Source organism: Zeus faber (assembly GCF_960531495.2).
Source record: "Zeus faber genome assembly, chromosome: 4".
NCBI classification, from domain to species: domain Eukaryota; kingdom Metazoa; phylum Chordata; class Actinopteri; order Zeiformes; family Zeidae; genus Zeus; species Zeus faber.
The window spans coordinates 15,432,489-15,455,835 of record NC_137191.1 but is presented as its reverse complement, the minus strand read 5'-3'; the positions used below and the strand labels follow the sequence as shown (position 1 = coordinate 15,455,835).

Here is a 23,347-nt window from a genome sequence, read left to right as displayed (position 1 = left end):
AAATCACGACCAATATGTTGGCATACATTGTGGAGACTAGATGCTTCCCCAATTCCATTTGATAAGTCGTTTTTGTTTGCTCTTGGGCCAGATGGTTCGCTGGTGGACGTCCTGCTGCACACCAGCGCTTCTGCGGGCGTAAGGGCTCCTCAGCTAACAAGCAAATTCTATTCCCCGAGAGGAAACAAAGCAATTACAATAATGATGAGTCTATCTAACAACATGGAACCAGCGAGTTGATCCATATCAAATTGTTTGGCCCACTGCTGGTAATTGGGCTCGTGATTCGATTGCCACCATTAGGGCCCGGGCCCTCTGCCAGGGTCCACTTCGCCCCCGATTCACATGCAGAGATGGTGATATAATATCCAAAGATTGGGAAACTCTGAGTGGAATGGCAGGTAAACAGTAGATCCCATTATATTGTCAGAAAGGAAACACCACAGAAGGGAACGTCAACCCCGAAGTGTGAATCCCCACGCTGCCGCTGAAGCGGGAATCATACGGCGGCGCGGATACACGGACATCTCACGGAGGAGCCGATGCGCACACCTCCCAAATCTCAACCACGCCCTGGTGCGGCCCTGCACGTCGAACGCGCTGACATGTTCAACTGAACCCCGCCTTCCTGTCGGGAGGCGGGGTTCAAAACGGAAATAGAAAAAGTAGCTTTGATAGCTGGAAACGCTTCCGGATGAGGCTCGAAAAAAAACGGTTTCTATTTTCATATCCGTATGTTTGAGTTCAAAAGTTTTTAAATAAAGCTGGTCAGAAAAACATTCTGTACATTGTGGATCCTCCGCGGATACGTAACGTTATGCACAAAATCGTATAAAAGCACGAGTATTAAAGCACACAGCCTTTCTGATTCATTTTGATTCAGCTCATTATGGAATAGATGGATGAACCTCAGATCCTATTGATATACAGTGCATCCGGAGAGTATTCACACCCCTTCGCTTTCCTCACATTTTGTTATGTTTCAGCCTTATTCCAAAATGGATTAAATTCCTTTTTTTTCCTCATCAATCTTCACACAACACCCCATAATGACAAAGCGAAAGAGGTTTTTTAAAAATCTTTGCAAATTTATTAAAAATAAAAAACCGAAATATCGCATGTACATATGTATTGAACATATGTATTGTTAACATACCAAAATGTGGGGAAAGTGAAGGGGTGTGAATACTTTCCGGATGCACTGTATGTATATTTTATATATTCTCAGTATGTATTCACAAGCCTCTGATACATTCTCCTGCAGATGGCTGCACAGCTCAACCCCAAGGTTTTAAACGGATGCAGATTGCTTACCACGTTTGTGTGTGGCATTACAGCAGCTCCTTTGTCTCATATTCCGATAACGCCCTTGAAGCGAAGATTCTGCCCTTTACCTGACCTGCGCTCAAAGTCTAAAGTGAGCGTAAATTAATTTCACCGCCGTTGCTTTTTGTTGTGCATGTCTCACAAACGCTCATATGGACAGTAGGAATTTCTCCATGGCTGATAGGAAAGAACAAAGCCCCGTTTGCACCTTTAAGAAAACACAATGGGAGTAGCACAGGCACAGAAAAGGAGAATGTTAATTCACCTTGTCTCTCTAGTTTCTTATTATACGCAGGTTTATCTCGACATGACCGCCTCGTACCTGAATACAGACAATCTTTTTATTGGTCCGACGGTGGGTTTGTGTAGAGGTTGGCAGTAAATTAACCAATTTGGCGTTAAAAAAAAATGAGCAAGAAAATACCTTTTAGAGCAGACTAAGCATTGTGTCAGTGGTAATTAATAATAAATTGGTCTATTAGGCAAAACAATAGCCAAAATGTAAACCGTTTTAAAAAGCTGTCTCCGCCGCTGCTTTCATTTAAATTTGCCTGAATGTCAGAAGGATTTAATTAGTTAATTATTAAAACAATGTGCACCTTTATTCCATGCCTGAGTGGAAAACAAAAATGCCATTTCCATTGAAAAGATGTTCAGTATTTGTGCAGCTAATATGGACACATCACTGACCCTGACTTCAATATGGATGAATACACCGTCTACATTGTGTATCTGTATTTTTTCCATTGAAAGTACTTCCTGTGCTTCCTATCTTTTCTTCTTCTTCTTCTTCTTCAAAAAGCTTTCCTAAGGTTCTTTCAGGTACCTGAAAGCTGCAGAGCAAAAGCAGCGAGCTCTCACCGCCATGAAGACGGGGTTATGTGGCGAAGACTCTTGCTCAAGGTAACATCGGCAAAAGGACGCTCGGGGACTCACTTCCCTAGCTTTAATATTCCCAACCGGAGAACATCCAAAAATATTGAGCGATAAATGGGAAGAACGTGCGAAGAAATGTTGATTCGGGAAACAAAACTGGGATTGGAAACCCCTAGCATTGACTTTGATCGTTACGTCCGCGCCCGGTGGATCTTGGATGTGGAGTCTTGAAAACGATTAAAAGAATTTGCAGAACAACATCCAGTCCGGACAGCTCGGGTCCGTGAGACAGAGCCGGTCAAATAGTGATGAAAGACTTTTCCATTGTTTCCAACTTGCGCCGGCTTTCCAGTATGCGTGTAATCAGTTTAACTTTCCATTACCACGCACATACTTTCTCCGAGCCACGGGCTAATAGCCTGCGCTGTCTGGTCGGCCTCGGTTTTGGAGCCTCGAGAATTTGTCTCAATTACTGCCGCCGCTGCCGTGCCACATTTGCCCTCCGCCGTAACAATACGCGGCAGACGGCAGCTGCATTGTCTGTCCTGAACTTCTCAGTCAATTAGGAACATCATCACACCGGTGATCCGGTTCATGCGCCGTGCCTGTTGCTGCTGCTGGGGCTTTGCTTTCACCACCCGCTGCTGATTTTGCAACATAAAGCAGATTTAGTCCGGCGAGCGGCTGTGGTAGGGGGGTTAATCCTTTCCTCAGCTACGTGTTGGGAAGAATCAAGAGGTGCGTCAGAGCCGGTGGTGCGCGGTGTTCGCGGCGATTCTAAGTGTTTAGTTGTGATGCAGTTCGCCTGGAGAACTCAAAGAGGAAACATGTGCCAATAAAAGCGGGAAAATGGAATAATAGCAAATTTCTTAAAAAAAACACACAAAATGTCCTGTTTCAGTGTTTTTACTCCACCTATGCACTGATCCAGTGGATTTCACCCAGTAGATAGATCAGTCTGGGTTGATGCTAATAATAAAATCCACATAGTTAACTCAAAATCCCGGGGGGGGGGGGGGGTTACTTTCTGAACCTAGATCTTCCCACCACTGCAATGACTCGAGAACACAAACATAGCAACATGTCATTATCATTCTAACTAAAAGAATGCTTTTAATTTACCTGATAAAATGTCTGTATCTCTTTATACCTATAGAATAATAATAATAATAATAATAATAATAATAATAATAATAATAATAATAATAATAATAAATGTAGCTGCACGCTGCAATACACAGGGTCCAGTTTAATCGTGTTTGGTGCGTTTTACAGTTTCTGGACCCACAACAATAGTAATGGGGATGGTAGCTCAGGCGGTAGAGCTGGTGGTCTAGGGATCTAAAGGTTGCTGGTTCGATCCCAGGCTCCTCCTGCTAGCATGCTGTAGTGTCCTTGAGCAAGACACTTAGCTCCTGATGGCTGCGTCCGTCGGTGTTTGATTGATTGTAAGTCGCTTTGGATAAAAGCGTCTGCTAAATGACTAAATGTAAATGTAAGTAATAAATATAGCTGCAGGCAGCAATACAAGGGGTCCATTATCAACACCAATTACAAATTTTCGAGTTCCCATCAGAACGTAGCATCAGTTGGTGCTGTCGCTCCTCTTTACATCAGCATTAATTACCCAGGTCCAGGTCGGCTGTGGCTGCTCAAATCACGCCATCACCACACCACAGCGTCTAACTCCACAAGCTCATCTCGCTTCACCACCCGACCAGAAGTTTTAGAAGCTTTGCGTGTGGGCGATGCGCGAACGTTTCAGCTACTTCAAATTTAATCAGGTTTTTCCTGGACCCCTAAATAAAGCTGCAGGCAGAAATATGCCGGGTCCACGGTGGTCGGCCTTTCGTTAAAGTTCAATAAACAAGTGTGCTTTGGCTCTCTGTTCCGGTGTGTTTTGGGACTGCAGAAGTTGATTTGCCTGGTTACAGTGTAATTTAATGATCGGGTGGTGTTTGCGGCTGTGGGTGGGTTTCCTACGCCGCAACTAACAACGGTTATCATTCTGAAGTAGGGCTGCATGATTATGGCTGAAATGATAATCACGATTATTTTAGTCAGTCTTGTGATCATAATTATTTATCACAATAGTCAATCCACTTTGGGGAGCAGAATTATTTTATGGCACTTTGTAAATCAACAGAAAACTGCCTGCACTGTAATAATGTATTTTATAAACCTATAAATAAACCAAGGTAAGTGGTAAGTGGTGGTGCTACTGGATGCTGTACATTATTAATTCACTGACTGGTGTCGGTTTGTGTCAACAATTTGCGCTTTTATTGCAGTGATTTCAAACTTTGGTTGGATTTCACTGAATGAATGTGCAGCATTACAGAAATGCCTGTAAACAGAGTCAATGTTGTTGTAATACTGTAAGCCACAAAGCTGCTGGGTGACTCCTACGACAAATCTCCAACTGTGAACGGTGAATCTACAACTGCATAACATGATCCCTGATTAATAATTGCACATGTATTGCCAGTCATCTCTGAATTGCTTTACCTATTGGCATGGCTATATTCTGTAATGCAAAGTCATCATTTTCAACACCAACACAGTCCGTGACCGCATCAGCATGTGTTGCAATGCAAATGTTGTCTTACAGAAGGCAATTCTGATATTGCAATACAACCTCTTCCTAAAACATTGTCTTTTATTCTACCCCACGTTTTCATGTCCCGATGAAGGCTAGTTCCTTCTATCAATACATCATTGAGGTCCCTTGCTGCTCATGTCAAAACATTTTGGGTCTTAGACTTAGAGTAAGTACCGCTGTCAGACTGACACCTGCACACTGCTTGTTCCTGGAGTCGCCAAACCGTGCATCACGGTTGAAATGAGCCTCTTAACACCCAGATGTGTGGAGAATCAACGGGTATAGACAGTCAGAGATTTTGGCGCAACTTCTGGGTTTTTATTTAGTAGAACTTACTCTTCTGCATGGCGGTTGTCCTCATAAGCTTATATAACTGTAATGTTGTCTGTATATACAAATAGCCCATCGCATATACATAACTCTATTCCCTTCACTTCTATTTTGTACCCCCACTTTGTTTAATCTTTTTGAGTCTTATTTTATTTATATTATTCTATTGACTTACTGCATTAGGTTTTAGGAATCAGTTAGTTAGGAATTAGGTTAGCTATTATGTTCGGTTTAGTAACTATTGTGCATAATATCCAGGTGGGTTGCAAAGACATTTCACTGCATATATATGTATGTGACAAATAAACCTCTTGAAACTTTAATGCGCTGTGCTTTGTTTAATCCAACTGTCACCTGGTAATACTGTAACTTAATTATTGCACAAAGTATAATAAAGGTAAATAGTGATAAAATAATACCTGTCACTTTGTAACTTAGTATGGTTAAGAGTTCATATCTCATATTCCTTTAGTTAAAGTCCAATTGCAGAGTTGCAAGAATTTCTCTGTTGCAGCATAAATCTGTGCAAAGTGTCATCTTGTTGAGGTTGCGATTGTTGATCACAAGCTCCATCCACAAAACTGAACTACCTCATCCTGATCTGGATGAAAGTCGACTGACGCCATGTTGGAACTGCCCCAAATACACATTTTATTCATCTTGTCTGTGAGTGCGACAGATCCATGACATCCATAGAGTTCTGACGTCAGTTACATCTGCACGTGCCGCCATCTTGGTCAGGTTCCGATTGTTGACCAATCACTCGACTGCAATGCTATCAAGCAACCTGTCCTTTGTGGATGCATACAAGTTGCAGCAATGATACAAAATAAAGTTTTTTACTAAATTACTCCACAATTATGGATCTGCATCAAAATTGGACAATAGCATGGCAGAACTGGCCCGAATACACATTTTATTCATCTTGAGTGGGGTGGATCCATAATAGATAGAATCCATAATCTATACTGCGGTTGCCGTGATCCAGATATAGCCTAACAATGCCAAAAAGATTAATGATAATAAAAATCTGAGCAAAAACAATATTGTTCCAGCCCTGCGGGTTGGACCCATAGTAATAACTTTAATAATAATAATAATAATAATAATAATAATAATAATAATAATAATAATTAAAGCTGTAAGCAGCGATGACCGGGTCCCTGAAGTGCAAGTGTCAGTGGGACCCGAAAAAATCGGCTAGGAGGAGTTTGCGAATGTACAAAGCATGAATATGAAAATAAAGTTATGAAAATGGCACCTTTATCAAATATGGCTGACTTCCTGTTTTGTTTTGGTCATGGCGGCATTATAATATTTTGTAAGTCAAGTGATATGACATAAGGGGTACTGAATTTTGTAATTTTTTGGGGGGGAAAAAAAGTGAATAGGTTGAATTGTTTTTGAAAATTTCAATGGGGCGTGGGCGGCCATTTTGTCAGACCCAGGCACGGGACCCATAGAATATCGATGGGGGGACCGGGACTGACGTGCGTGTAAAGTTTCGGGAGTTTTCGAGTTTCTAAAGGCCCCCAAAAAGCCGCTTCAATTTGGCTGAAGAAGAACAAGATGAAGAAGAAATAAACAGAGCAATAACAATAGGTTCCTCATCACACATTCTGGAGGACGAGGACCCTAATTATAACTTTATTTGTATAGCACAATTGGTACAAGAGATGCCACTCTAAGTGCTTCACAGAGACTAAAATAATCCAAAATAAAATATTAAAAGTTCAATGAAAATACAAAGTGCACAAAGTTAAACATTAAAAGACAATAAAAAAGAAAAAATAAATAATAATGCGTTCAGGCGGCGAGTTCAAGTTTGGGGCATAGATACAAAAATCTCCAATATTTTTCAGACTGTGAATTTAAGAGATAGCAGATCATACAATATCTATGCACATGTCCTTCTTGGAGCTGTAGCCGAACATTGGTGCATAAGATGTGCACACTGTGTACACTGTGCCATCTTAACAGAGAATTAGCCTGATACCGTCTTGGATGCAGCACACAGATTATTTATTTTCCTCACTTTCATATATATATATATACACAAAACAAATATATATATATATATATATATATATATATACAAAACAAAACATATATATATATATATACCCATTGTTAATTTCCAAAGCATCAGCAGACCCTTGTTTTGCATTCCCAGCAGGCGGAGGAGCACCTGCACTCCTAATGGGACGAGCAGGCTCCAGCCCAGGAGCCCAGCATCGCACCGATCAATACACCGGGCTGAAGTCCAGGATTAGAGCTCTGACGTGATGGGAGAGCGATGATTGTTCATTAACATTGCCCTTAACCTGTGTGACACACAAGGTCAAGACAGAGAACTTCACTTGAAGGAGTTTTTGTGGATATATTGTCATTATCATTGCCATGGAGATTTGTACCATACATTTGGTGACATGTCCGTCAGCTGATTTGTTTCCTCCCAAGTAGTTAATCCTGACTCAGGCTTAATTTCCATCCCCCTTAAGGAAGCTGTGATTCTATGACTGATATTTCAAGATATCACGACCGTGGAATCACGATTTCCACGTAATGGGGGGGGCGGGGGGGGCGATTGCGCCAGGGCCCGGGACTCCAGAGACACGACCTTTTCATTTTTGTTTCGACTGCGCGGGCGCTTTACATGTCAGAATTGGTTTGAGCACTGATACGACCTTTAAAGCATTACCATACCTTCAATCAAAGTCACATAGGAATTACGGTCACGGTTGGTAGTAAATTGACAACAATTTCAGTTACGACTCGAGTTGATCCATTAAATCACTTTCCAGTTCTGACGCTCACGTGTCCATTGTAGGACAGGTGTTAACTTGGACACTCTGACCGGTCTGCAGCTACACAGCCCCACACACAGCAAGCTGTGACGCACTGTGTGTTCTGACACCTTTCTATCACAGCAGCATTCACTTTTTCACCAGTTTGTGCTACTGTAGCTCTTCTGTGGGATTGGACCAGACGGGCTAGCCTTCACTCCCAAAGTGTATTTATGCGACATGGGCGTCCATGACCCTGTCGCCGGTTCACTGGTCATCCTTCCTTGGACCACTTTTGGTAGGTACTAACCACTGCATACCGGGTACACCCCACAAGACCTGCGTTTTGGAGATGCTCTGACCCAGTCATCCAGGCATCACAATTTGGTCCTATTCAGAGTGGCTCAGATCCTTACGATTGCCCATTTTTCCTGCTTCCAACACATCAACTTCAAGAACTGACTGTTCACTTGCTGCCTAATATATCCCACCTCTTGACAGGTGCCATTGCAACAAGATGACCAACATTATTCACTTTACCTGTCAGTGGGTTTTAATGTTGTGGCTGATCGGTGTATAAATATATATATATATATATATATATATATATATATATATATATATATATATATATATATATACACAAAATGTGTAAAATTCCTTCTCGATCACAGGTCAGCAGTGAACCATTTGAAATTCAAATCAGCAATTATATGTAAAACATCCCTAAACTCTTCCCACTGAGAAAAAAAACAAACAAAAAAAAAGACTTGGTTAGTGAATAATGGGTTAAGAACATAATGTTATGCTTGAGAAAGTCAACCACAGCCTTTGTGGTGGGAGTAAAGGGAAATATGCATTTTAAATGTCCGCCTAATGAAGGTTATTTCTGCAGGCTGCGCTGCTTTTCCCAGGCTTTCCCACATTCTGGCTCTCTTGATATTTCAAATGTGCTCATCTCTGCTTGGGGGGAGTGTATTACAGTTTATTTACAGGAAAATGACATAAATTTGCGGTGTCATTTCTTTCGAGAAATGGAGGCAGATGATGACGATGAAAACGACATGACCCGGATGGGGATTTTGGAGAGAAACATATTTTTCACAGCAAAAGAAACCCAAACAAAAAAACACAGTAGTTGTTGCCAATTTAATATAAGAGAAACAACTTCAACGGTACAAAAACATATTGCACTTTGTCCTAGCCAAGGTTAAACAAGTGTTAATTGAATGTGCTGTCGCACTCATTGAGGCCTAGTAAATGAGGAGTTGTACTTAATGGTACATTGTGTGTGTAAACTATGGGGTTTGTCTGATATTTGTACATATACACCCTGTTAAATAACATCAAACAGTCTATTCCTGCTAAATGTCTCTGGTTATCCTCATCCTGCTCCTTTAATGACTGCTGTGTCAAGCCTAAATTAGAATCTATAAACTATGGAGATTAATGATGTAATGAAATTACAATTTCCCATGCACGGCTAAACCCATCAGTATCACCACTGACTATTAATTACTTGAGTATTTCTGTACAAAATGCTTAAAATCCATTACAAAGTATTAAGCAAAACATAATATTAACCTTTGTTTTGCTTACTGTCTAATAATGCATATATATGTAAACCAATGTATTATATATATATTAATTACATACTGTACAATATCTTTCATTTCCACATGCAGGGCCCTTTGTTTCGGTTTCCAGTGGTTAGTATCTCTTCCCATCAGCCCTCTCGCTGGGAGCCATTAGGCTGCCATCCAGATGGTGAAGGGGACGAGCAGAGTTGGCAGGATGGTGAGCGGCGTGGCGGAGCCCAAAAACAGCATGGCACCAACGCCAAACAGGGCCGTGAGGTAGGCACTGATCCTGCTGCACACCGTCTTCCTCACAGCCGTGCAGAACTGCAAGAGGGCGCACGTGAGTCAGGCAGGTCATCAAACTGTATTTACAGCCGCTGCAGCTATGGAGATCTGTTGTCAGCATTTGAAATGTGTGCGCCACAATGTTTAAATGACACAAGATGGTGCTGCTCGCCTTAATAAGTACACTTCTCCTGAACCACCAACTAACTCTGAGAAAGAGAGCCTGAGAAAATAAATGATTACATTTTCAAATTTCCATCTTAGCGCAAGAGCTGCTTTGACATAAGGTCCTTTTAAGAACAATAACATTACTGTGCACATGAACGCAGAGTTAAGTTTGTTTTTCTCTTAATCCATTGTCATGATTCGGGGCATTACTCGCACAATCCATGCGATGAATTCCTGTTCAAACTAAGGTTGGCATGTGACTTTAATACTCTACGCAGATGATCCTCGAGGTTCAAGGACAGAAGAAACTCTTTCTCCGACGCAAGAGCAAAGATTAAAATAACGTTGTGTTTGTAATTAGTACCCGGTATGTCTGGTAGCTGATGGCCATGCCGTATCGACAGTACATGACGTAGTGTTCGCAGTTGTACCACAGCAAGCTGTAGGTGATGGAGCCCAGGAGTTTCTCGGCCCGGCGAGCCACCTCGTCCCCGTCAAGCGGCGGCTGGCGGCACACTGTGTCCATGTGGTTGACCAGGATCTCTGAGCCGTAAGCAAAGTCCACCAGCGAGTCCACCCTGACGCTGGCCGCCTTGGCGATCACCCCCAGTATCAGCCGGCTGTTGGTCACCATCTTGGCAATGGCTGATTTGTTCCTGGAAATCACAGGCAGGATGTCGGGGATGAGGTGGGCCACCCGGTTGTCGCCCAAGTAGATACCAAAATGGGTGAACAACGTCCTGGGGACTTCTAGCAGGTCCCCGCGCTTGTAGAGGGACGGGTCGTATTTGGAGTCCTCTTCTTGGACTTTGGAGGCCACGAGAAAGATGTTGAGTAGCTGGAAAGGAAACATGGTGGCTGTCTGCTGCTGCGCTTTGCACACCTGGGAAATTTATTTATGTGGGCGCTGGGAGGAGCGAATGCGATTTGTGGGATTAGTGTATTGGTCAACCTTGCTCTGTGATTTTCCTTTGCAGGAATAAAGGAGCTTTTTCTAATCGCATGGATGTGGTGGACTTGATTTCAAAATTCAGGGCTGGTTTCCAGTGCATTCAGGTCAAGGGTTCACATTAAGAAGTACACAAAGAACTGTGCGGAATAAATTCTTTACTTAAAAGGTCAAAGATGATTTTTTTCTTGTAGCCTAAATAAACTGCACCTCTAGAATGAGAAGGCTAGTTTGTCATGTTTTCAGTAAAATGTCACTATTTGTTAATATTATTCTCAAGTGTGTATATAAATGAATTGATAGCAATATTCATCATTGGATTGTTATTGTAGAATAAAATAAAATATTTAAGAATAGAATAAAATATTTAATAGAATATTTATATATATTATATAAGTTTCATCATATTGTATCGTATATCATAGCATGTTATCCTCGTCTCATATCTTATTGTATTGTATCTTGTATATCACTATTAGATTACTATAAATTATTATGCTGTTTCATTTGAGGCATTGAGCTGGGATTGAGTCGTATTTCACACACAGGGCAAACAAATAAAAATATGATATTTATTAGACATTTACAACATTGACTCAGAAAAACAATTTGATATTTACATTATCAACAACAGTATTATATGGAGTACTATCTATTTCACATACATTCAAAATATAATTTTCCATAGTTGAATGTCAGCTAAAATATTGGGAAAATTAAACAGTTATCTAGTTTTAATTGTTTATTAAAGTTTTAATACGCCCTCATTTGCACTCGTTCCGACCACCCGCCTTCTTGAGACAAATATATGCTTGTCGATGCCAATGTGTCGTCTGAGGCCTCGGGTGAATCCCAACAAAGCAGCGTTCAAAAGACATCTCTCTCCCGCCCGTCTCTGGGGAAGCTGGAATTCTCAGCCGGCCATCCACAGGGTAAAGGGGATGAGAGCGGCGAGAAGAGCGGTGGAGGGGACCGCGCCGAACCACAGCATGGAGGAAAATCCAAGAAGAAGGGCGACCATGACACTTCTCTGGTCCCTGATGATCAACTTCAAGCACTCACAGAACTGCAGAAGGGAGGAAACACGTGTTGATCATTATACTGTCGCAACATCCAGCACACATACAGATCAGTATGTGGGTTTTTACAATTCCAGATGTGAAAAATGCATCATTTAAATTACACTTAAAAGGTATCATCATTGAAGTTAAAATTCAAAATAGATATTTTGAAGTAGGTTTTAAAGTTTAAAATCTAAAAAGCATTTCGAAAATACTTGTATTGATGTGTTTTTTAATTACTGAAAATCTTAATTAACTGAGCCAATTTAATGATGAATAATTGATGCAAACATCATTTATGTTTAATCATCATGTAGGCCGGTGTCAAAAGTGTATGCATTGCAGGAAAGATCCAATAGCTGCTGCAGGTCCATTAATCCAACTAATCCAAATGTTAATCTAAAACCCTGATCATTCATCGGATGATTAAATATGCAAATGTTTGCAGCGGATGCAGATATGCACATCTGACATTTAACGGAATAACGGCACAGTTAACAGTAGTTAACAAGAGTGCATGTGTCAAAAGGTGCCTTTCCATCCCGCACCTTGTCAGTTTGCTGACTGGCTGCGGAGCCGTATCTGCAGTGGGTCACGAAGTGCTCGCAGTTGTTCCACAGCAGGCTGTACGCGGCCGGACTCGCACCGACGAGCGCCTCGGCCCTCTGCGCCACCTCTTCGCCGGGCAGCGTCCGCGTCCCGAGGCGCCCGTCCATGGCGTTCACCGCCACGCCGGAGCCGTACGCGAAGTCCTCCACGGTGTCCACCCGCACCGCGGCGCGCCTGCACACGCAGCCCAGGATCAGCCTCTTGTTGGAGACCACGGCGCCGAGCAGCGCCTCGTCGCCGGTCAGCGCCGGGAGGATGTCCGGGATGAGATGCGCCACCTTGTCGCCCCCCAAGTAGATGCCGTAGTGGGTGAACAGGGTCCTGGGCACCTCCAGCAGGTCTCCTCGCCTCAGGCTCGGCGGGGCGTGCTGCTGCTGCTGCTGCTGCTCCTGCTGCTGCTGCTGCTCCTGCTGCTCCTGCTGCTGCTGCTGCTGCTGCTGCTGCTGCTGCTGCTGCTGCTGCTGCTGCTGCTGCTCCTGCTGCCCCTGCTGCCGCTGCTGCCCCTGCTGCCCCTGCTGCTGCTGCTGCTGCTGCTGCTGCTGGTGGTGCTGCTGCTGCTGGTGCTGCTGGTGGTGCAGGTGGTGCTGGCGGTGGTGGCCGTGCGTCGCGCCCTCTGACCACCTCACCTCGAAAAGCTTGAATACGGAGAGAAGGGACAACTTCTCCAGGAGGAACGTCAACAAGTGGAACATGGTGCCGCTTTCCCGGAGCTTTCTCTTCCCCCCACCCTCCTCCGCCTCCTCCGCCTCCTCCGCCTCCTCGCTCCCGTCCTCCTGCGGCCGCGGGCTTTTTATCCCTCCCGCTGCAAATAGGAGGAGACGCGCGGGCCCCGACGGCGCCGAGCGGGCGCCAATGGCTCCGCTCGGGAGGGCGCTCGGGCGCGCACGTGCGTCGCCTCCGGTGGACGGTGGGCACGTGCGCGCGGGCGGAAGGAAAGACGGAGCAGAAGCGAAGCCCCGCGCGGGAAGCTCCGCGAGGAGGGCGACACGTTCCTTCTCCCTCGAGCCGACGGAGCTCGTCGAGCAGACGCGGAACGCGACAGACACGTCATGAATACGTGCACTAATTAACCGATGAAACACAACACAACAAAACACAACAACGACAACCACGACGACAACAACGACAACAACGACAACCACAACCACGACAACCACAACAACGACAACAACGACAACCCCGACAACCACAACCACGACAACGACAACCACAACCACAACAACGACGACAACGACAACCACAACAACAACAACAACGACGACAACGACAACCACGACAACCACAACGACAACCACAACAACAACAACAACAACAACAACAACAACAACAACAACGACAACAACAACGACGACAACCACGACAACCACGACAACAACAACAACAACGACGACAACGACAAACCACAAAAACGACGACAACGACAACCACAACAAAGACAACAACAACGACGACAACGACGACGACAACGACAACACCAACAACAACAACAATAATAATAATAATAATAATAGAACAACAATAATAATAGACGAATAATGCTATAATTTGATTTTGCTCAACACAAGTACAAAAGGTGTATTTTTTCCATCCAATGCCATGTATATTTTAGCGTATGGTGTGGTTAGAATTTATAGTATGTACACATTTGTACTTTTTTTCAAGTATACTTGAAGTGTATTTTCGGTACTTGTTATTTACTCTCATGTACTCATTCATAGTACAGGTTTAGTGTATTCGTGGCGTACATACTGTGTATAATAGCATATATGTTTGACGTCGTTCCATATGACTTGAAAAGGTCACTGAATGCTCATTTTTATCTGGCACCCATTTGTGAGACGTAATTGTAATTAGGCTATCAAGAGGATTGCTTGCCTTGCAGACAAAATAAATGGTGGAGGGGCGGACTTTTGTTTTTGACTCACAGTGGCCATTTGTTCTGCTCCATCATCAATCCAGGATTAGTTCGGCCTGAAAAGACTCCAGGTTCTCAAAGGAGGCCTGAGATAAGAAAAAAAAACCATTCTAGGCTCCGGATTACTTTATAAATCCTTGGGTTTCAGTTACACGCTCATCTTTTTCGCCTAAGCTTCAAGGTTCCCTTCTCACCAGCTGACACTGGATGTTGTGCAATCCCGACAAGGATTCCATTATAAATGATACCAGAATGAAGGCCCCTTGGAGTTCAACAGTCAGCTTTGTCAGCTTTGAAAAGCCCAAACCTCTATAAAACTTTTTGAAGCAACAAATCTTTGAAGGCAGGATAGAATTGATGTCTTTACCCATGAGACTTGCCGGAGCATATTTTCCCCCACAAATCAACAACATGATTTACTTGTTTATTAAAACAAGGAAGTTCTAGAAACGGCAGATGGGATCTCACTCAGTGGACACTGTTTGCTTAGTGGGTGTGCCCCCTGTGGCGCCATCGTTCGAACTACAAAATAATTAACGGGTTATAAATGTAGTCTATTATTCTTTAGAGAAATATATTTGATAATATTGCTGGTTCAATGAGGTATCTCCATACAGAGGTTCCAGAAATGTGATAGGGAGCTTTTGGGATGTGGAAGCTCAGCAATGCCGAACTCACCGGGGGTCCTCACTGAGACACTCACATAGGCCCCACTACCTTACTGCACTGTATGTATCATACTGTACTGCATACTGCATCACTGTTCTGGGTTAGCGCATACTGCACGGTATTGCTGTTCTGTTCGGTGTTAGTGTATTGCTGTGTCGTACTGTTGTATACTGTACTGTATATCTCCACACACACTTTATTCACATGCACTTTGATGCACATATCTGTATATATAAATAGCCTATCCCATATAGAAAACTCTATTCCCTTTACTGCTATTTATTTATTCTATTTTATTTTATTTTATTTTATTCTATTCACTAATTACATTACCGTTTAGGAATCAGTTAGTTTCAGTTGGTTAGCTAGGTAGGCATTAGGTTAGGTATTATGTTCGGTTTAGAATTTATTAGAATTGTGCATAATCTCCGGCTGCGTTGCAAAGACATCTCACTGCATATATGTTGAGCGTATGTATATGTATGTGACGAATAAACCCTTTTGAATCTTGAATCTCTTGAAGCATCTAAAGCAGAGAAATAGAACGGTGCCCTGAAGGCAGTGTGGACTGGATTAGGGGCTGGACCTGCCTTTGTCTGCTCCTCGCCAGATTGTCTGCCTGATGCACTGACTGTTTTCCTGCGTAGCGATCCTGCTCCAAGTGAAGACTTTTTTTTTTTGTTTCCTTTTCTCCAGATTACTGTCTCCCAGTCGTGCCGTTGAGTCCTCTTGCCGGTCTTCCCAGCAGTCGTTACAACAAGCATGAATAAATTATCTTAGTGTTTAGTGTTTACTGTGTGTCAGGCGCCAGCTTCAACAACAACACTCTATTCTGACGCAGCACAAAGCTGATTTAACAAACATGTGCCGGAAAAATGGGCTAGCCACTTCTACCCAAGGCAGATCTGCAGGTCGGCACGGCCAATTTGCATTTCTCGACATGGAGGTCAGATCCAGAGTCTTAGTCTTAGCAGCCTTAAATCCCACCTAATGTTTAAGGCATTTTGAACAAAAAACCCTTTTCTCAGGCCACAGGTTTGAGGCTCTTCAAAGACAACTTGATCCTGATAAGTCCGACACTGAGTGACAAAGGCACCAAAATCACATGTTTTGGAGCGGTTGCTTTTTTTTGGTTGTTTTTTTCAACCGTTTGATGTTTTACACCAAAATCGTGAATAACTTTTGGACAGCAAGGTGTCGACCGGTCCAAGTACGACCGCTGATCACACCATGTTCAGCTGAGTGGACTTAATGCCTGTGACCATGGCTTGAACCCTGAAGTGGCATTAAAACAAACCTTTGGCCCCTGTCTCCGTGAGATTTACTCCATCGTCAAATGGCCCCACAGTCACACTAGTGACTCCACCGCTAGGGACACCGCTAGGGACTCCAAAATTAACTCCTAGTGAAATATAGCTACTTTCTTCTTATGGCTGTGGACTTTGATTCATGTCTAGCAGAAATTAGGCTTTTTTTTTTTTTTTTTTTTACACGTTTACTTTTAGTTACACTAAAGGATCCTACATTTTCATTTCTTTGGCATCTTTAGTGGCAGAGGGAAAGTAGTTGGAAAGTGGACTGCCAGAATGAGGAAGCACATTCTCGCAGGGTGTGAAGCCCCGTCTTGAGAAAAAATGTCTCTGGGAAGAAAAAGTGAAAGCGCAGCATTTTTTAACTGTTCTGCCCATTATCACTTCCCGTCTTTTACAAGTGATTTCCCTAATAACCAAAAAGTGCTGAGTTCTCTTAATAAGTAGTGTTGTGAAGTGAAGGTGTAGTAAAGGGGAAGTGGCATGTGAGAGAATTTGGAAAGTTTGTGTCCATATAGAAAAGTCAAGGATTGAAATTTCATAATTTTCACTGTGCAAATACTTGTTTTGTGTGTGTGTGTGTGTGTGTGTGTGTGTGTAGGCATTGCTGTGGCACTTGCCATCAGGCCGACGGTGAACAACATGTGGTGCGTGGTAGAATCTGAGGTACTTTGCTTTCGAACTTGGCCGTATTACCAAAGATTTTGTTTTTTGGCTGTGCATAAAACTCCGGCGCCACCGAAGAAATAAACCGTATCTTTGAGAGGGAACAACGCACCTTCCATCTGGTGTGCGTCCATAAAGAGGGAAGTTCAGCAGGAGTTCACAACTGGTTCGGCTCATGGGCCCAGCAGTTCACACTGGGGTCAGCCAGGCCTTATTTCTCTCCTGTGGCTTTTTTCCTGCCCAGTATAAGAACTGGGTCACTCCAAGTTAGCTGGCGTGAGATTTATTATTCTATGTCAACATGAGGGCCGGGATGAAGCTTTATTCTCTTTTGCGTTATCGCGTGTCCTAACTTTTGTTGATTTTGCTGCAATAAAAGAAGGTTCAGTTTACTATGAGCACGGATCAGTTTGATTACCTCAATCAGTCGCCGCACACATTATTTATCAATTATTCAAACAATTTTATTAAACTATCTATCTGTCTGTCTGTCTGTCTGGCTGTCTGTCTGTCTGTCTGTCTGTCTGTCTGTCTGTCTGTCTGTCTGTCTGTCTGTCTTTCTATCTATCTATCTATCTATCTATCTATCTATCTATCTATCTATCTATCTGTCAGCATTTGTTTTAGTCTGTCTTTTCTCTCATCCTCTGGAAAACCTTGGTCTCTTTTCAGCCTCTATTTGAATTGTTTCCATTAGGGGGACCCCACATGCAGGTTTTAACTCTTGTTTTTTTCCTAAGCCCTGAGTGCTTCCTTTTTTGGCGTCACAGCATGTATCACCCACGCACGCCTTTGTAAACATAGACCTTTCACCATTGCCGGGAACGTGATCTATAGTTACAGCTGGTTCTGTCTTCAGCGCTCTAGAACTTTTTTTTTTTTTTTTTCGCCTATGACGAGGCTGCGGGGGCAGAGAAGCCGGTTCGGGAAAGTTTTGAAGCTTCACACTGATTTCAGTGCGTGGTCGGCAGAAGGACTGCTCCCGCCTTTCAAAGGCTAAAGACACATTTCTCAAAAAAAAAAAAAGAAAAAAAGAACAAGCCTTTGCCATATTTAAAGGGGACCTATTGTGAAAAACTCACTTTGTCAGTGCTTGTGCACATACATTTGGGTATCTGATAGGCCTACTAACACACAAACATTTCTCGCATTTCTCCAAACAACAACGAGAAAAATAGTGTTTTTATTGTAGATGTATTTATTTTATTTTATTTTATTTTCTGACATTTACTAATTCAATGAAACAGTTTGCTGCTGCGCTTTCCATCCTTGTCTCACACACGCTTGGAGCATAGCAACAAAAGTCCAAACTAACTTTTAAATGAGGCCTTGTCGATCCCATATGAGTGAAGGTTCAGCAACTGGAGCTCATTTCTTGCGGATTCTGGTTGTAAGGTCACAGACAAAATACAACGGAATCCAGAAGTCATGCTCAAACCCCATTGGCTCACAGAACTCGGAACTCATGCTCAAACCTCATTGGCTCCGAGAACTAGGGGCCTCGGGAGGGAGGCCCCACCCTCTAAAACAGACTGTCCTGGAACAGGATGGTTTAGAGGTATGTTAGAATAGCTAAACTGCATGCAACTGGGGACCTTTATTATATTATATATTAACTTTTGTAAAGGAGCATGCAGTAATAGGTCCCCTTTAACTCAGTTGTTTGCTAACATCAAGGTTAAAATTATAGCATCCTGTATGTAAACCCACTTCCTGATGTTTCTATTTACCTGTTGTTTTCTTCTTCAGATTTGAGGATGAAAATTGAAAAAGCATAAACGTTGTGTTACTATATATTTCTATTTAATATTTCAAAAATGTGTTGTCAAATACAGTATATATATATAATATATTTCGAAATGGATTGAGTCAGGGGATGAGGAATTTGAAACATTCCCCCTATCTGTTCTCGTTAGGCTCATATGGGCTCTAGGTCAGTCTGGGATATTGTTAATGTAGTAGAGTTAAGAGCGAATATATAGAGAAATTATCTAGTTTTACTTGAGGGAAAAAAATACATTTTCACAGCAGGTAAAAAAAACATGGACTCTTTTCAGAATAAATAGTACAGACTCAACAGTTTTATAGTATAGAGTTACTGACGCTCTGGATCATATTTTTCCTCTTTATTTGTATTTCAACCAAACAAAATGATGTAACCCAGCAAAAAACATTCTGTATCGCAAATGTCGGTAGGGATTTATCGTAATATGAGTCATGATTTCAGAATGTACTCAGCAAAACACAAACTATTTCACCACAGCGTCAGTCGTCCACGAGTGAACCGCCAATACTACTGGAAGGGAACTGTCAATACAAGTGGTTGGCACATCAGGAGAACGCCCAAAAGCTGAGTCAGGCTGTGAGTGGGATGTTTGCACATGGACCTCTTATCAATACCTGAACCGGGGTCCTGGTTCAGATAAATATACTGCAGGGTCCACCAGATCCTCATTGTTGGAAAAGGCAACGCACCATGGCTTGGTTACTGCTAACGACCCTGGCCTTACTTTTCTCCTTCAACGCGGCAGTAAGTCACTGAGATTTACAAAAATGGTACGTAATGCAGAGCGAGAACAAGCGACAATGTGTTGTGTTTTTTCCCCCCTCCTCTAGCAATATAGAGGGGACGGTTCGCCCGTTTCGCAGAATTGTCAACCGCATCCTTCTTTTGTAAGTATGTTGAGATTCGTTGGGATTCATTCATCCGTTGCTGATGTGTCGCAGCGTCGACCGTTTAAAGCCAGAATCAAGGTCATAATTACGTTTTCTTTTTCCGTATCCAGGGAAAGTACTGTCCGACCACATGTGGATTAGCTGACAACCTGGCTCAATACACAACGGTCACGCATTGGAATTTAGACAAAATGCTGGAGGAGCTGGAGAGAATTGGCAACCTAACCCATGGAGCTGAGGAAAATGTGGAGTACATAAGAGATTCGACGACATCTGCCCAAAAAGCACTGCAACCAGGTGAAGCACATCCCTAGGCCTTATACAGTTAGTGACTAAAGATTTAAAAATTGGCCGTTTAAAATAACTTGAAAAGGTAGATTAACAACACTGAGGGGGGGGGGGGTTATTGTGTCCCGAGTTGCCAATTCAAGCAGATTACGAATCTTTCACAGATTTACATTTCACAAAGTCGTCCAGCATCCTGGATGACATCCTTCGCTTTGAGAAGACCATCATCACCCAGGAGGCGCAAATATTGTAAGTCAGCAAACGTTTCGATGAAACTGCCGTCGAGCCGCTTTGAGCCGCCAAGTTTGTTTCGGTTCTAAGTCGGGGTGTGTCCTGTGTATCTGTTCGCAGCGAACTTCAGAATTTCATGACATCGAATGAACGGAGGATGGCGGATCTCAAACAGATTGCCCTTCAACTGCAGCACAAATGCAGCATCCCCTGCAAAGACACGGTTGGAATAGAGACGATAACAGGAATAGGTAAAATCAACATTGACAGCCCCCCCCCGCCCCCCTCCCCAAAAAAGTTTCTCAATCACGGGCTTACATCATTGTTCAGTGTTCACCCGGACTAATCAATACCCGGCGTCGATAGAGAGTTAACAATTGACAAAATGACTAAAAGTCAGCTTACCCGTCATCTGAACAACAAATATGCTGTTTTCCAAGTTTTGAAGTTCCAAAAATAATTGCAATATTCCAATAAAAAAACACAGTGATCCAGCAACAAAATGATGTGCTTGCGAAAAGCAATCAAGTCAAAGATCTTCGACCACAGAGCCAGATGTTTACCATACCGTGTCCATTGAACACCAGGAACATATGAGGTTTTGTTTTGTTTGTCTCTGCTGGCCTTCAGACTGCCAGGACATTGCCAACAAAGGTGCCACAGTCAGCGGCCTATACTACCTGAAGCCAGCGATGGCGACGGAGAAGTTCCTGGTCTACTGTGAGATCGACGAATTCCGCCGGGGCTTCACCGTGCTGCAGAGGGTAGGAGCCCTGTATCGTCACCACCTGTTTCTGATCCTTATAGAAAAACCCTTCCATGCACTCGAATGCACTTTAATGCTTACTTTTAAACCTTCGGTCTACGGTCTGAAAAACAGGTGTCGTATGGAATGTTAGTTATTGACTCCGAAACGGATTATGAACAAATGACGGAGAGATTTTTAAATGAGATTTTTGATTTCACGTTTGCAGAGACGCGATGGAAGCGTAGACTTCCGCAAGGACTGGATCCAGTACAAGAACGGCTTCGGATACCTCTCCCCAGATGACACCACGGAGTTCTGGCTCGGCAACGACAAGATTCACATGCTGACCACCCAGTCGGCCATCCCGAGCGTGCTGAGGATAGAGATGGTGGACTGGGAAGGCAACAAGAGGTACGTCCTCAAAATGCCGTCAAATTATCCAAGAGCAGAGCTCAGAAGCCACTGAGTTGGTTTAAAAATATATATATTTTAAACTCAGCTTGCTCCTCCTTGCTTTGCCGCCGGCAGGTATGCTGACTACGCCACCTTCAGGGTGGGACCCGAGGCCGACTTTTACCGCTTGACCTACGCCTACTACTACGGGGGCGATGCCGGCGACGCCTTCGCAGGCTTCAACTTTGGGGACGACCCGAGCAATGTGTTCTTCACGGCCCACAACGGAATGCAGTTCAGCACCTTCGACAAGGACAACGACAAGTTTGAGGGCAACTGTGCGCTGCAGGACGGCTCCGGGTGGTGGATGAACCGCTGCCACGCCGCCCATCTGAACGGCAAATACTACCCGGGTAAGAGCCGGTTCTGCTGCATATGACACACACACACACACACACACTGGTGGTGAAGTGGAGGATAACCAGCAGCTGTTACTAAACTAAGCATGTGGTTTTCATCAGCGCATGTACACATTTTGGAGCATAGGTTGAAAGTATGGCCGTCCCCCATGGCCGCTACAGTAGACAGTGAACAGGTCCACACACACACACACACACACACACACACACACACACACCTCTCAAACACCACCAGCACCAGCAGCTGAAAGGCTTGACTGACTCCTCTCTCCGTCCAGGTGGAAGGTACACGGAGAAGGACGCCGGGGATCTCGGCTACGACAACGGCATCATCTGGGTCACCTGGCATAGCCGCTGGTACTCCATGAAAGAGACGACCATGAAGATCATTCCCATCAGCAGGATCACAGCGGGCGGAGGGCAGGTGACTGGCTCCAAAACCCTTGCAGGACTGTGAGAGCTTTTGGAAAGGAGAGCAGCGCGGGAACCTTGCTTTAATGATTGATTCTACATCATTATAGTGGACTGGCAGTGTTGTTTCGAGCTGGAAACATTAAAATGTCACTTTCACTATCTCTCCTTGTTAGTGGTTGAATGCTTCTGACACACACTCTTGGGGAAAAAAATACATGAAAGAAAGGAGACTCACATCCTTTCTTTCGTGTATTTTATTCTTTTTCCTCATCTCATCCTGTTGGACACTTCAATTTTGCATTTGACTTTACGTCTTGGATGTTCGAAAAAATAAATCTATTTTCTTTATCTAATGGCTTCTTGACATTGCTTCAGAGGCCATTGTTGTCAGACTTTACTCATCTCTCTTAGACAGGACCAACAAACAAAGCAACTAATCAAAACCATGTTCATGTTAATAAAATTGAGCCAACTTTCAAATTGTTTTTTTCTTTTTTGTTTTGTTTTAGTTTTGTTTGGAGTTATTTAATGTGCTGTGCTGTTCAGTCATCTTCATCCCTGATTTGCGCAAACCGGCTTATATGAATACACACGCTCACGATAAAATACACCCGCACAGACACGGAGTCCATGATGAATTGCATACACATTACAAATTGAAAAAATCCCCTTGACTAATGGATGGCATGGTCACACAGAAAACCTTTTAAAGGAATGAAATGCAACCGTTCACTTGGCTAAAATCAATTTGCTTCATAGGCAACAGGTCATTTAATCAGTGCATCAGTAAAAAATGAAAGCATAAGGTAGTTGCAAAGTCCTACAGTAAGTAAGGGCACACACATGAATACACACACAAACATACACACACATATATATGTATATGTGTGTGTATATAAATATAAATATATATAAGTGTGTGTGTGTGTGTGTGTGTGTGTGTGTGTGTGTGTGTGTGTGTGTGTGTATGTGTGTGTATGTGTGTGTGTGTGTATGTGTGTGTGTGTGTGTGTGTGTGTGCATGTGTGTGTGTCTGTGTGTGTGTA

The 23,347-nt window shown here is 43.3% G+C and overlaps 3 protein-coding genes across 3 annotated transcripts; 1 reads left to right on the top strand and 2 right to left on the bottom strand.

Annotated features, from left to right (window-relative positions):
- Positions 1-9,668: 9,668 nt before the first annotated feature.
- On the bottom strand, positions 9,669-10,806 carry LOC307229373 (lecithin retinol acyltransferase-like; the record flags this gene model as incomplete). The annotated part of the gene is made up of 2 exons (XM_079999367.1): positions 9,669-9,824; positions 10,318-10,806. 2 exons carry the CDS (start codon positions 10,804-10,806, stop codon positions 9,669-9,671), a joined length of 645 nt encoding a protein of 214 aa, XP_079855493.1.
- A 1,009-nt stretch (positions 10,807-11,815) lies between these two features.
- Positions 11,816-15,001, bottom strand: LOC307229452 (lecithin retinol acyltransferase-like; the record flags this gene model as incomplete). The annotated part of the gene is made up of 4 exons (XM_079999452.1): positions 11,816-11,968; positions 12,512-13,027; positions 13,199-13,374; positions 14,956-15,001. 4 exons carry the CDS (start codon positions 14,999-15,001, stop codon positions 11,816-11,818), a joined length of 891 nt encoding a protein of 296 aa, XP_079855578.1.
- A 4,607-nt stretch (positions 15,002-19,608) lies between these two features.
- On the top strand, positions 19,609-22,344 carry fgg (fibrinogen gamma chain; the record flags this gene model as incomplete). The annotated part of the gene is made up of 9 exons (XM_079999451.1): positions 19,609-19,662; positions 19,749-19,805; positions 19,919-20,105; positions 20,261-20,345; positions 20,448-20,578; positions 20,958-21,091; positions 21,302-21,486; positions 21,604-21,881; positions 22,166-22,344. 9 exons carry the CDS (start codon positions 19,609-19,611, stop codon positions 22,342-22,344), a joined length of 1,290 nt encoding a protein of 429 aa, XP_079855577.1.
- Between the last annotated feature and the right edge of the window lie 1,003 nt (positions 22,345-23,347).